Source organism: Komagataella phaffii, chromosome 2 (genome assembly GCF_000027005.1).
Source record: "Komagataella phaffii GS115 chromosome 2, complete sequence".
In the NCBI taxonomy this organism is placed as follows: domain Eukaryota; kingdom Fungi; phylum Ascomycota; class Pichiomycetes; order Pichiales; family Pichiaceae; genus Komagataella; species Komagataella phaffii.
In genome coordinates this window covers 292,895-305,127 of record NC_012964.1, presented here as the reverse complement: position 1 = coordinate 305,127, position 12,233 = coordinate 292,895, and the positions used below count along the sequence as shown (strand labels likewise).

The window sequence follows — 12,233 nt, the reverse complement described above, 5'->3', positions numbered from 1 at the left end:
TCAGTTGAATAGAACCACAATGCATTAATTATCTAACATCGCTCAAAAACCTTGTATAATCCAGGAAGATTGGCAATTTCCACAACGCTCTTGGAAAGGCTGTCGACCGCCAGCAGCCGACTCTTTATCGTTGGGAATATCAGGTCTTCCAGAATCTTTTCTATACCTTCTGCCTCAGATACTTCTGGGACGTACAATAATGCAATTTGCCTCAAAATGCCATCTAGACATTCCTTCTCCGATGACCAATCAACTTTGGTACCTAATCGATACCAAAACAGGGGAAGCTTGCCAATGGAGGGTGTGTAACCTTTGATAACTATGGGCAGGGACCTAAGTATTGGATCCTTCTCTGTGCCTTGTAACTCGATGGAAAAGTACTCTAATAGCATGTCCTTCATTTCAAAGAGAGCTTCCAAGACATCGTCAATGGGAGGTACGCTTGTGTCAATGGATTCATAGACAATTTCTAGCAGTTCTCGTATAGTTATGGGTTTCTCAGACTCCAAGTAAAGGGTTCCGAAATTATTAAAATCACTCAACCCAATCTGGTAGATCAGCTCGTAGGAGATAGAAGCATAATCTACCAAAAAAAGCTTCACATCGTACTGAATGCAGCACAAACGTCTATTTGGGTCGACTAGACCGACGTATGTATGCTTTGCAAACATGTTTGTCAGATCCTCTGATACTTTATTCTCCAGCTGTTGGCGGAGCTCCAGAATACTGGAAAGTTTTACTGTGACTCTATCCTTGACAATAGTTCCAAATGACTCGGTGTTGGTTGTGTTAATGAATGCCGTTATCTTAGACTGAAGATCGTCTGTTCTTAACAGCGTCTGGGGCTTCTTGGTGATTTCCTCTTGAGGAGCATACTGGTGTTTTAAAACACTCTGAGTTGTTACAAATTTTCTGGAATGATCAAGACTGCCTAATTTGGCTTGAATAGACTGGAAGATAACTTGAAATATTTCATCTTCAAAAAGAAAACGAACCTCCCGTTTCGTGGGGTGGACATTGACATCCAGATTTTCCCTCTTAATATCTATGCGCAAATAAACAAAAGGCTTATGTCCTTTAGGTAAGAATGATGAGTAGAGCTGTGTGATCATTCGTTTAAGTGGATCGCAACTGACTAATCTCCCATTGATGAAAAATATAGGGGACACAGATTTCTTGCTATAATAACTAGTATTTGTAATCTGACCTTCGCAAGATAGTAGACCTATTTCTTCGCTCTTCTCAACGGCAATTGGTAACAACTCGCTGGCTACAGCACTTCCAAAAACTGTCCTCACTTTATCTTTGGTGGAGTTGTTCGCCCGCACTGCTAGTAGGTTCAAAGTATCACCGGCCTTTTTCACAGAGAACGCGACCCCATCTGTGTTAATTGCATATCTTGCTACGACGTCCAGAATTTTTGACAATTGTTCGTTTCCACCCTTCAATGACCGAAGTCTGGAGGGAACATTGTAGAAAAGATCTTCGATCAGTATTTGCGTTCCATCTTTACCTGCCACTGGCTTAGGCTCTCCCACCATTCTTCCCTCTTGATAGATGGCACGATATGCACATGCGGAATCTTTCGTTTTGGTAGTCACAGTCAGCCTGGATATGTGTGAAATCGATGCCAAAGCTTCTCCTCTGAAACCATAAGTTCCAATGGAGTTCAGATCTTCAAAAGTGCTCAACTTTGAGGTAGTGAACCTTTCACAAAGAATCGGTAGATCTTCCTTATAGATTCCAACACCGTTATCTGTCATTTGTAGCAGCTTTAGCCCTCCATCTTGGATGATAATGTCAATCGATGTAGATTTGGCGTCAATCGCGTTTTCTAGTAGCTCTTTCAGGGCATTTTCTGGAGCCACAATGATCTCCCCAGCGGCAATCTTGTTCACCACATCTATGTCAAGAGCCTATAGTTAGTAATGGTTTCTAATTCACAGCATACGAGCACAAATGAATGAAAGGCATTTCACTTACTTTAATACGAGACGTCATAGTGAAGAACTAATCCATCGCGCTAACTGTTTTTTATGAAGGTCTATATCGGTGTCATTATGTAATCAGGTTATTGGATTTGCCTAACTAAGATCGAATCCTGATTCGGAGCTGATTGCGTAAAGTAGCTTTTCTTTGAGGACTTTTCTGTTTCCGTAATCGGGAAGCTTAAGCTGATTAAAACAGGTAAACGCGGAAGGAAGTCTGTCAGAAAAAGGGCCTATATTTCTTACGCCAAACTTTGGGTTCAGTTGTGAAAAGCCCAGCAGAGGTGCTTTCGAACTGGAGGTAACGAATCTGATGAACTTTGAACGTTCCTCGTTAGAAAAATCGTGCTCTAAAATATCGAACAAATCAATGATAGTCTGGTCATTCTCGGTATACTCTGAAAAGACAGTATTCTTTCTCAAATCTGAAATGTCTATTCCTCTATCTCTCCCTGACACTAAGATTTGCAGCTCCATTGGATTGAAAACTTCCAGCCATTGCGAGGGAATCACCTTGAACAGACCTTGAAGAAAATAGTCAGTCTGCAACCTTAGTGATGTGTATAGCTTGAAGTTGGACACTGCGAATACGTACTGTAACCTGTTCGCAGTGGTCACTGGTATATTAGCACCGTTAGGTAGAAGCATGATTGTAGTTGTTTTAAATGCTCCATTGTAATAAAATCTCTCAGTTAGAGTGAAATTCAGCTCCAATGCATCGACCTGATCTGAGTTTAATGAAAGCAATTTGTTCAAATTGCGAAATAGATCTTCGTCATAATATTTCAGGTCATCAAACATTGTCTTGTATGGTTGATTAACCGACCATCTGGTTAAGAAAAAAGGCGAAAACGGCAAGTCAACTAAAATCTTTTCGTATAAACACTTTCCAACGATTGAACCCAAATAACGAATCATTTCTAGATCTTTGTGAACATCTACTCCCTTAGTTCTTTTCAAGTAAAGTGCAGGGTTCGGATAAATCTCATTTCTAGGACTGTGCTTAAAAAGCATCAGATCTTCCACTCCTGACTCATTTGTTGTAGCAAATCCCTTTTTGACTGTTTCAGTTAGAAACTCTTTCGTAAGCCCCCCTCCGTCTATTCCTGCCTCTGCTCCAAATTGGTTGGTAAACTGAATACCTAAATAATTCTTTAGCTGCTCTCCAGTTAATTTTGAAAGAAGGGCAAATCCATCCTCTATGATGTTATCTCTTGAGATTGTACCCTGAATACGATTCATTCCACCATATGTGTCTCGTATTTCCTGAGATTGTCTTATCAGCTGATGCAATATTGTGGCTCTAGTTGTAAACGAGAACATGAAGGGAAGAAACTTCAGAACTTTCAAAGCTGCTAAAACACTAGACGGAAGTTTCATGTAACGAGTTGAGTTTAGTCCGTAAAGCTGAGAAAAATCTGATTCTAAATTCAAATGTTCACTAGTGTCTGGATCCAAGTCGAAATCGGCATTGTTCGATATGGATATATCTCGTTCATATAATACAGGAACAATTTGCTCAATGGAAAGACTAAGATCACACAGCCAATATTCTTCAGAAACAAAAGATAATCTCAAATTTCTGAGATAAATTTGATGCAGTAGCTTCAGAGCTACTACCAGTGTCTTGTCGTACATTACCCTGGTACTAGACGGCAAACTCGGTTTTAGCTCCTTGTCTTTGAGAACCAGCGTTATGCAAAGACCTTTCAAAAAAGAAACAACCTTTAAAAATTCATCCCTTGGTAGCCTCCCTCGGTCCTGGTCAAAGATAACACTGTCACTAGACATGTTGAGAACATAAAAGTAAACATCAAGAAATATATGCAGAGTCTGCCATAGTTCAACGGAACAGCCAGTCAGAATTGGCTTGTTCAGTTCCCAATTTCCATCTTCCATGCGGAAGATATCGCTAGAAACTATTTGCTGTAACCAATAGTGGAGAATTCCATGGGGTAGTCCGTTAACAACGACAGATATCAATAATGAATTTAAAATTTCTTCATTCTGTGGACTTCCTGTATCTATAGGCACCAGTAACGAGTAGTAAAAGTTAGAGAGAAATTCAGTCGACACATTAGGCAAATTGGAAATCTTGGTCTGGTAGTCTGGGGAGTAAAGATACAGTAAAGCTTCTTTGGAACCAGTAGTTATGATCAATTTTTTTCTACCATCAAGGTCAGCATCCCTATTCAGTGAGAGATCTTGAGATAACTCATTTTCAAAGCAAAATTTCAGTTCTTGCATTTTCTCTACTGCACTTGAGAGTTCCTGCGCCAAGAAGATATCAAGATTCTCAACCCCACCATACTTCTTCCATATTGTGATGACCGATAGCAGGTACAGGAAGAACAATGAATTTGGAAGCTGAAGGTAGAATGAGCTGGGACGAGAGAACTGCTCCCTGATGAGTTGCTTTGCCTCATCATTCAAGTTAGCTTTTTGAACTATGTTGATGAATGCCATTGCGAACGTTTCCATATCGTTGTGTCTGAAGTTGAAAGTGAATTTTAATACTTGCAAATCCAACTCTTCATTTTCTCCAAGTCTGTCGACCAACTTTTCCATCAAATCTTTTCTTTGAATCCACTCAATGGCAAACTCATGTGATAAGGAGTTCACTAGTTTCAGCATAGGAAGAGGTGATCTTCCCTGTTTGGAAGTCTTGAACAATACTTCCACCAGTGCATTCCTGAGAAGAAAAGAAATAGAGCCATGCGAGGACAACAGAAGCTTACTAACGTGATCCAGTTGGACCTGTAACCATGCCTCATCCCGTTTCAAAACCAGGTTCGGACAGAAAAATGCAAACATATTCAAGGCTGTAACGTCGCTCCCACAATGCAGCCATATCTTTTCAAATTCTAAGCTGATATGACTTCGTAATAAGAAAGTACGGATATAACTCTGAATTATCCTCACACTCTTATCTTGCAATTTGGCCTCCTTCCGTCTATTCCTCTCCAATTCGGCTCTATGAAGCAGTTGCTCTCTGCTTTCAAGATTATTCCTTCTCCCACTAAGGTTTACATTCCGCCTCTTGGTTGATCCGTCGAAGTTAAACATGTTGCCACGGAGTTAGTGGGTCTTGTGATAAGGATTTCAGGTGGTTAATGTGATTACTTAAGTCTAATGTTCATAAGCGCCCTTCGCTTATGTAATACTGGAGCCGGTGCCCGGCAAAGCACAGCGATAAAATAAAACCAAAACGCGTGCATCTAAGGTAACCTGATTCACCTTAAAGTTGTCTTCTTAGCGCGTCCTTCTCTCGTTTATTAGAAATCTTCCTCACACTATGCCAGAACAGCTCAGCCAGGAGTCAGAGGCAAAGAGAGTTAAGCTGGAAGACTACCACGAGACGGCACATTCCATCCCAGTTGCCAATCGTGACATCAATGGCTATCAGTTGCCTGGCCACCAGAGCAACTCGTTCCATACTAAGATGACCTCCTCTCAAGTGGACAATGAACCTTCAACCTTCATCAAGGAGTTGGAGGACATGGACAACGAAGCCACGTCCAAGAGTGAGGAAATCCAAATTCAGAACTGGTCTAGACCCGAATTGCCAAAATTTGATCCAAAGAAAGATGACATTATATTTCAGCAGTTGGATGCTGAGGAGATATCTCATGTAAATGGGCACTCTTCAGCAAGATTTTTTGGTGTCACGGACGCGGGTAACACGGTGCTCTGTAATGTCACTGGTTTTGACCATTATTTCTATGTTGGCATGCCCAAGGCTCTCAAGGAGTCTGATCTACCGGGGTTCACCAACTACTTGAAAGATGAATACGTTGGGGTCAACACGATTGAAATTTCCTTCAAAGAGTCAATTTGGGGTTACAACAATAATACAAAGCTACCTTTCTTGAAGATCATAATGAGTAACTCCCGATTGATCTCCAGAGTGAGAACTGGGTTTGAGAATGGTAGTATTCAATACAACGATGCGTTCCCTCCCAACGGGTCCATCACATTTGATAATATTCAGTACCTTTTGAGAATGATGGTGGACACAAAAGTCAGCGGTATGTGCTGGATCAAGTTGCAAGCTTCAAAATATACTCTGGTTCCACCTTCTCAACAGGTATCAACTTGCCAATTAGAGCTTTCTGTTGACTACAGAGATCTTGTTTCACTACCCATAGAAGGAGAGTTCAGTAAGATTGCGCCATTACGAATTTTGTCCTTTGATATTGAGTGCGCTGGACGCAAAGGTATTTTCCCAGAGCCAGAGCATGACCCGGTCATTCAGATTGCTAATGTCGTTTCTCGCACAGGTGAATCTACTCCATTCGTAAGAAACGTATTCACAGTCAATTCATGTGCCCCGATTGTGGGCTCTCAAATATTTTCTTTTGAAAAAGAGGAGGAATTGCTTCGAAAATGGAGGGACTTTATTATCAAAGTTGACCCAGATGTCATCATCGGTTACAACATCGCCAACTTTGATTTCCCATATTTGATAAATAGAGCTGCTACATTAAAAGTCCAAGATTTTCCATTTTTCAGTCGTGTTAAGACCTCAAAGCAAGAAATCAAAGACTCAACATTCAGTTCCAAAGCATATGGAACGAGAGAAAATAAAGTCGTCAACATTGATGGAAGGATGCAACTAGATTTGCTTCAATTTATACAAAGAGAGTACAAGCTGAGATCGTATACCCTGAATTCTGTCTCTTCACACTTTTTGGGCGAACAAAAAGAAGATGTTCAACATTCCATCATTACAGATTTACAGAACGGGGACGCGGAAACCAGAAGGAGGTTGGCAGTTTATTGTTTGAAAGATGCGTATCTTCCTTTACGACTGGCTGAGAAGTTGATGTGTTTGGTCAATTATACCGAGATGGCTAGAGTCACAGGAGTTCCTTTCTCATTCTTGCTTAGTAGAGGTCAGCAAATCAAGGTCATTTCTCAACTGTTCCGTAAATGCTTAGAATTAGATATCGTCATTCCAAACATGAAGAGCGATTCGGTCAATGAAGAGTACGAAGGTGCTACAGTCATTGATCCTGTTCGTGGTTACTACGATGTTCCAGTCGCAACTTTGGATTTTGCTTCTCTGTATCCCTCCATCATGATGGCCCATAACTTGTGTTACACAACGTTACTGAATAAACCAACAATAGACCGGCTGGGTCTTGTCAAAGATAAGGATTACATTTTAACACCCAACGGAGACTTTTTTGTCAAAGAGGATCTAAGAAAAGGTATTTTGCCAACAATTTTGCAAGAACTTTTAGCTGCTAGAAAGAAGGCCAAATATGACCTGAAAACAGAGACTGATCCGTTCAAGAAACAGGTCCTTAATGGTAGACAACTTGCTTTGAAGATTTCGGCAAACTCTGTCTATGGTTTCACTGGTGCTACTATTGGTAAACTGCCTTGTTTAGCTATCTCATCCTCTGTGACCGCGTTTGGTAGAGAAATGATTGAAGCCACCAAGCAAGCTGTTCAAGAAAGATACACCATTAAAAATGGTTACGATCATGATGCCCAGGTAATCTATGGTGATACTGACTCCGTCATGGTGAAGTTTGGTGAAAATGATCTTAGAAAATGCATGAAGCTTGGAGAGGAAGCTGCAGCTTTTGTGTCAACCATCTTCAAGAACCCGATTAAACTAGAATTTGAAAAGGTATACTTCCCGTACCTACTGATCAATAAGAAGAGGTATGCTGGGCTTTACTGGACAAATCCTGACAAATATGACAAGATGGACACCAAAGGTATAGAAACTGTGCGAAGAGACAATTGCAGATTGGTTCAGAACGTTATTACCAAAGTTTTAGAGTACATGCTGGAACTACGAGACGTCGAAGGTGCCGAAAACTTTGTCAAGCAAACTATCGCCGACCTTTTGCAAGATAGAGTAGATTTATCTCAACTAGTGATTACAAAAGCTCTTTCAAGACAAGACTATGCAGGAAAGCAAGCACATGTTGAGCTGGCAGAACGAATGCGCAAGAGAGATGCTGGTTCAGCTCCAACGCTAGGTGACAGAGTGGCCTACGTCATTATAAAAACCAGCAGCACTAAGAATTATGAGAAATCTGAAGATCCCCTATATGTCCTGGAGCATTCGTTACCTATTGACACTAACTATTACCTCGAGAACCAGTTGGCCAAACCGTTGACCAGAATCTTTGAACCTATTTTAGGAGAACGACGAGCTAAGGCATTGTTGAGTGGATCACACACCCGAACTGTCTTTGTCGCAGCTCCAAAGACTGGTGGCCTTATGAGGTTTGCAAAAAAGACCAATACTTGCAAGAATTGTAAAAGTCCGTTAACAAAGTCCAATTGCAAATCCCCCAATGGAAATGCTGCGCTGTGTAACAACTGCATGGATAAAGCTGGAAGCCTATATGGAGAAGCGCTGTCACTGATGAACTCTTTGGAAACCAAATTCAGTAAGTTATGGACCGAATGTCAACGTTGTCAAGGTTCACTCCATCAAGAAGTGCTTTGTTCAAATAATGATTGCCCTATATTCTACATGAGAACGAAGGCCAAAAAGGATATCATACATCAGGCAGAGGAGTTAGAAAGGTGGAATGATATGGTGTGGTAAACTTATTTATTAAATTCAATACATTAATGAAAATAAAGTCATAATTGGGACAAACTCATCCTACGAGTTTGATCTACTTGGTTTCTCTATTCGGGACTCGACTCGGCGATTAACGAGCTTCCTGTCAGTTCGTCAATTGATGACGCATCATAGATGGCTGAGATCGAAGGTGGCTTGACAACAGGTTGATTCCTGGAAGGCTTCTTGGCTTTGGCAACTGTAGCGCCTAAGGTGGTAGTAGTACTAACAGTTTCTCGGTTTTCCAGCGGTATGTGGGCAAAATTTGAGCGGCCGTCTAAAAAGTTACCGTGGATTTCGTTCACCCTATTGTTAACTGAGTACAGCTGCCCACCAGTGCTGTTAGGAGACATAACAGCGTTGATATCAAAGTCTTCAGAGAATGTGGTGTTCCTACTGCTAACGTTTTTCTTGGATAGTTCCTTGAGTTGATTGATGTTGTGAATACACTTGCTTATTGTCTGTAACAATACAGTTGGCTTCAAAGGCTTGGAAAGATACTCATCCATTTGGGCCTTTAGGCAGCGTTCTCTATCACCCAACATAGCGTGAGCTGTCAAAGCAATGATCGGCGTCCTAAAACCGAGTACGTCAACTGGATTACTCTTTCTCTCCCAGTCTCTGATATTCGCAGTAGCTTCGAATCCTCCCATGATAGGCATCTGCACATCCATAAGAACAACATCATATCTATTCTTTTTGACTGCATTAAACGCCTCTAGACCATTTTCTACAACTTCCACTTTGTGTCCATGTTTCTCTAATATTCTAACAGCAAGCTTCTGATTGATCAAATTATCCTCGGCTAGGAGGATATTGTATGATTGTGATCCGTCGGAATTGGATGGCGAGGCTCTTGATTCCAAAGCAGGCATCAAGATAGATGCTAAATCGATAACGGAGCATGGTGTGTTTCCGTATGATGTGATACCAAGATCCAAGCACACTCTCATGTTCAGTGACGGTACTGACGGATTCAGCAAAACCAAAGGTATGTTCTTGATTTCTGGTAAGTGTCTGAGCTCCATGCCTATTTCAATAGAGTCTATAATTATGATGTCATAAGGTACGAAGTCCTTGTATTGGGCGTCATCGATAGAACTAATGACCACTGGCTCAAGTTGCAGTAAAGCGATATGCTCTTTAATCTGGTTTCTGGTCTCTTCATCATGTTCGGTAGATATAAATAAGATTTGGTGCTGAGCAAAAGGTGCCAAAGCTTCGATCTGTCTGGATAATTCAATCTTGGCCGGCGAAACAGCAATTGTGAAAAAGAAGTTAGAACCTGCGCCATAGCCGGAAGTGACCCAGATTTCACCTCCCATCAGGTGAATCAATTGCTTGGAAATTGACAGACCTAATCCGGTTCCACCAAACTTTCTAGTAGTGGATCCATCAGCTTGGCAGAAAGTGTCAAAAATCAAGCCTAGCTTATCTTCCTCAATTCCAATTCCTGTATCACTGACGCAAAACTCTAGTAGTAGTTTTTCATCGTTGTTACTGACAATTCTAGCGGCCTTTTTAACCGTCAGTGTCACTTTTCCATGAGTCGTAAACTTAATAGCATTCCCCGCCAAGTTTAGAATAACTTGTCGTAATCTGAAGGAATCTCCAATCAAATTATCAGGGAATGAATTATCGACTTGGTAAATGAGATCAAGCTGCTTTTCAATCGCCTTAACAGCTAATGTTTTAAGAGCTCCAAAAACGGTTCCTCTCAAAGAAAAGGCTATCTGTTCTACTGTCATTCTATTGGCCTCAATCTTTGAAATATCAAGAATATCATCTATAATTGTGAGAAGGGAGTTTGCTAAGTTGTGCACAATAGACAACATTTCTCTTTGATACTGTGTCAATTCTGTCTCCAAAGTCAATTGGGTCATACCGATGATACCATTCATAGGAGTTCTGATCTCGTGCGACATGTTGGCAAGGAATTCCGATTTGGCACTATTGGCAAGTTCAGCAGCTTCTCTAGCCGCTGTGTTTCGCTGGATTGATTCCCTCAAATTGAGAACCATCTGATTAATCTTAGTTTTCAAAGCGTCCATTTCTCCACTTGCTTCAACCGTGATGAAACGAGTGAAGTCTCCATCTGTAGCTGCAGCTGTAATTTGTGCAAATGCTCTAACTTGTGAGGTTAAATTTGCAGCCATTGTGTTGACATTAGTGGTGATTTCTTTCCATAGACCGTCGACGTCTGACACTTGGGCTTGCACTCCTAATTTTCCGTCTATTCCGACATCCTTCGCCACCCTGGTGACCTCAGATGCGAATACTTGCAGGGAGTCCACCATCTTATTGATGGTATTTTTCAGTTGCAGAATTTCCCCTTGAGCCTCCACAGCAATCTTTTGAGACAAGTCACCGTGGGCAACAGCAGTGGTGACTGTAGCAATAGATCTAACTTGGTTTGTCAAATTAGCCGCCATAATATTTACGTTCTCTGTGACAGCTTTCCAGGCACCTTCTACATCTCTAACATTAGCTTGGCCGCCTAAGATCCCATCTGTACCAACCTCTGTTGCTAATGTGGTGACTTCCAGGGCAAAAGTTTGAAGTCTATCCACCATCTGGTTGATAGTCAGCTTTAGGTCCAAAATTTCACCTTTACAATCGGCAGTCACTTTTTTGGACAAGTCACCTTTGGCAACAGCGGTTGTGACGTTCGCTATATTTCTGACCTGGTTTGTAAGATTCAAGGCCATGGCATTTACATTATCGGTTAATTCTTTCCAGATACCTTCGACATTATTGATTCTAGCCTGACCTCCTAGTCGACCTTCTACACCAGTTTCTCTGGCAACACGGGTGACCTCAAATGCAAATGTTCGCAGTTGGTCCACCATTGTGTTGATTGTCATTTGCAATTGTAGAATCTCACCTTGAGCGTGAACGTTGATCTTTCTAGAAAGATCACCTGTGGCCACAGCCCTGGTAACATCAGCTATCTCTCTCACTTGATTCGTTAGATTAAGTGCCATAATATTAACATTGTCGGTCAGAGATCTCCAAACTCCAACTGTGCCCTCGTTTTTGGCCTGCCCGCCCAGCTCTCCACTTGCCACCTCCGTGGCAACTTTCGTGACTTCGTTGGCAAACGTCTGTAGCTGGTCCATCATAGTGTTAATCGTGATCTTCACCTTCAATATCTCAGGGTCGCTCTCCACAGGGTGAACTTGAACCTTCTTGGAAAGATCACCCATTGCGACGGAGATAACGACCGTTCCGATCTCCCCCAGTGCCTGTTGGAACGCCTTGTTGGCGCTCTTTGCGCTTTCCAGCTGGGTCTCCAGTCTAGCGATCGATGTGTTCTGTTCTGTTATGTGTGCTAAGGCCTTGAGCCTTATGGATTCGGAATCTTGGTGAAACCGAACTGGATCCTTTAGCAACTCCAGTAGTTCTGTCATCGTGTTAGAAATATCAAAGATTACCTAATCCTTAAAATGCTGCCTTTTTCTTTGTGCTGAGTGCAGTGTCAATATGAAAAACAAGATAGAGAATCAGAGTTAGGCAGTGAGTTGTCTTATAGAGGCGTTAGATTGGGGTATGTATTATGTTTTTAGATACTCGATATCAGAGAAACTCGCGATCGCAAGGGTGGCTGGAAGATAGTGGAAACACGCAGCGAAAAGCCGCGCGCGGGTAGG

At 41.7% G+C, this 12,233-nt stretch overlaps 4 protein-coding genes across 4 annotated transcripts; 1 reads left to right on the top strand and 3 right to left on the bottom strand.

Annotated features, from left to right (window-relative positions):
- Nucleotides 1-32: 32 nt before the first annotated feature.
- Nucleotides 33-2,001, bottom strand: PAS_chr2-1_0165 (Protein required for mismatch repair in mitosis and meiosis as well as crossing over during meiosis; the record flags this gene model as incomplete). Its single annotated transcript, XM_002491006.1, has 2 exons — nt 33-1,916; nt 1,984-2,001. 2 exons carry the CDS (start codon nt 1,999-2,001, stop codon nt 33-35), a joined length of 1,902 nt encoding a protein of 633 aa, XP_002491051.1.
- Nucleotides 2,002-2,084: 83 nt separating this feature from the next.
- Nucleotides 2,085-5,054, bottom strand: PAS_chr2-1_0164 (Ubiquitin-conjugating enzyme (E4), elongates polyubiquitin chains on substrate proteins; the record flags this gene model as incomplete). Its single annotated transcript, XM_002491005.1, has 1 exon — nt 2,085-5,054. The coding sequence occupies one exon, from the start codon at nt 5,052-5,054 to the stop codon at nt 2,085-2,087; it is 2,970 nt and encodes a 989-aa protein (XP_002491050.1).
- Nucleotides 5,055-5,283: 229 nt separating this feature from the next.
- On the top strand, nt 5,284-8,565 carry PAS_chr2-1_0163 (Catalytic subunit of DNA polymerase delta; the record flags this gene model as incomplete). Its single annotated transcript, XM_002491004.1, has 1 exon — nt 5,284-8,565. One exon carries the CDS (start codon nt 5,284-5,286, stop codon nt 8,563-8,565), a length of 3,282 nt encoding a protein of 1,093 aa, XP_002491049.1.
- An 86-nt stretch (nt 8,566-8,651) lies between these two features.
- Nucleotides 8,652-11,993, bottom strand: PAS_chr2-1_0162 (Histidine kinase osmosensor that regulates a MAP kinase cascade; the record flags this gene model as incomplete). Its single annotated transcript, XM_002491003.1, has 1 exon — nt 8,652-11,993. One exon carries the CDS (start codon nt 11,991-11,993, stop codon nt 8,652-8,654), a length of 3,342 nt encoding a protein of 1,113 aa, XP_002491048.1.
- Nucleotides 11,994-12,233: the final 240 nt, after the last annotated feature.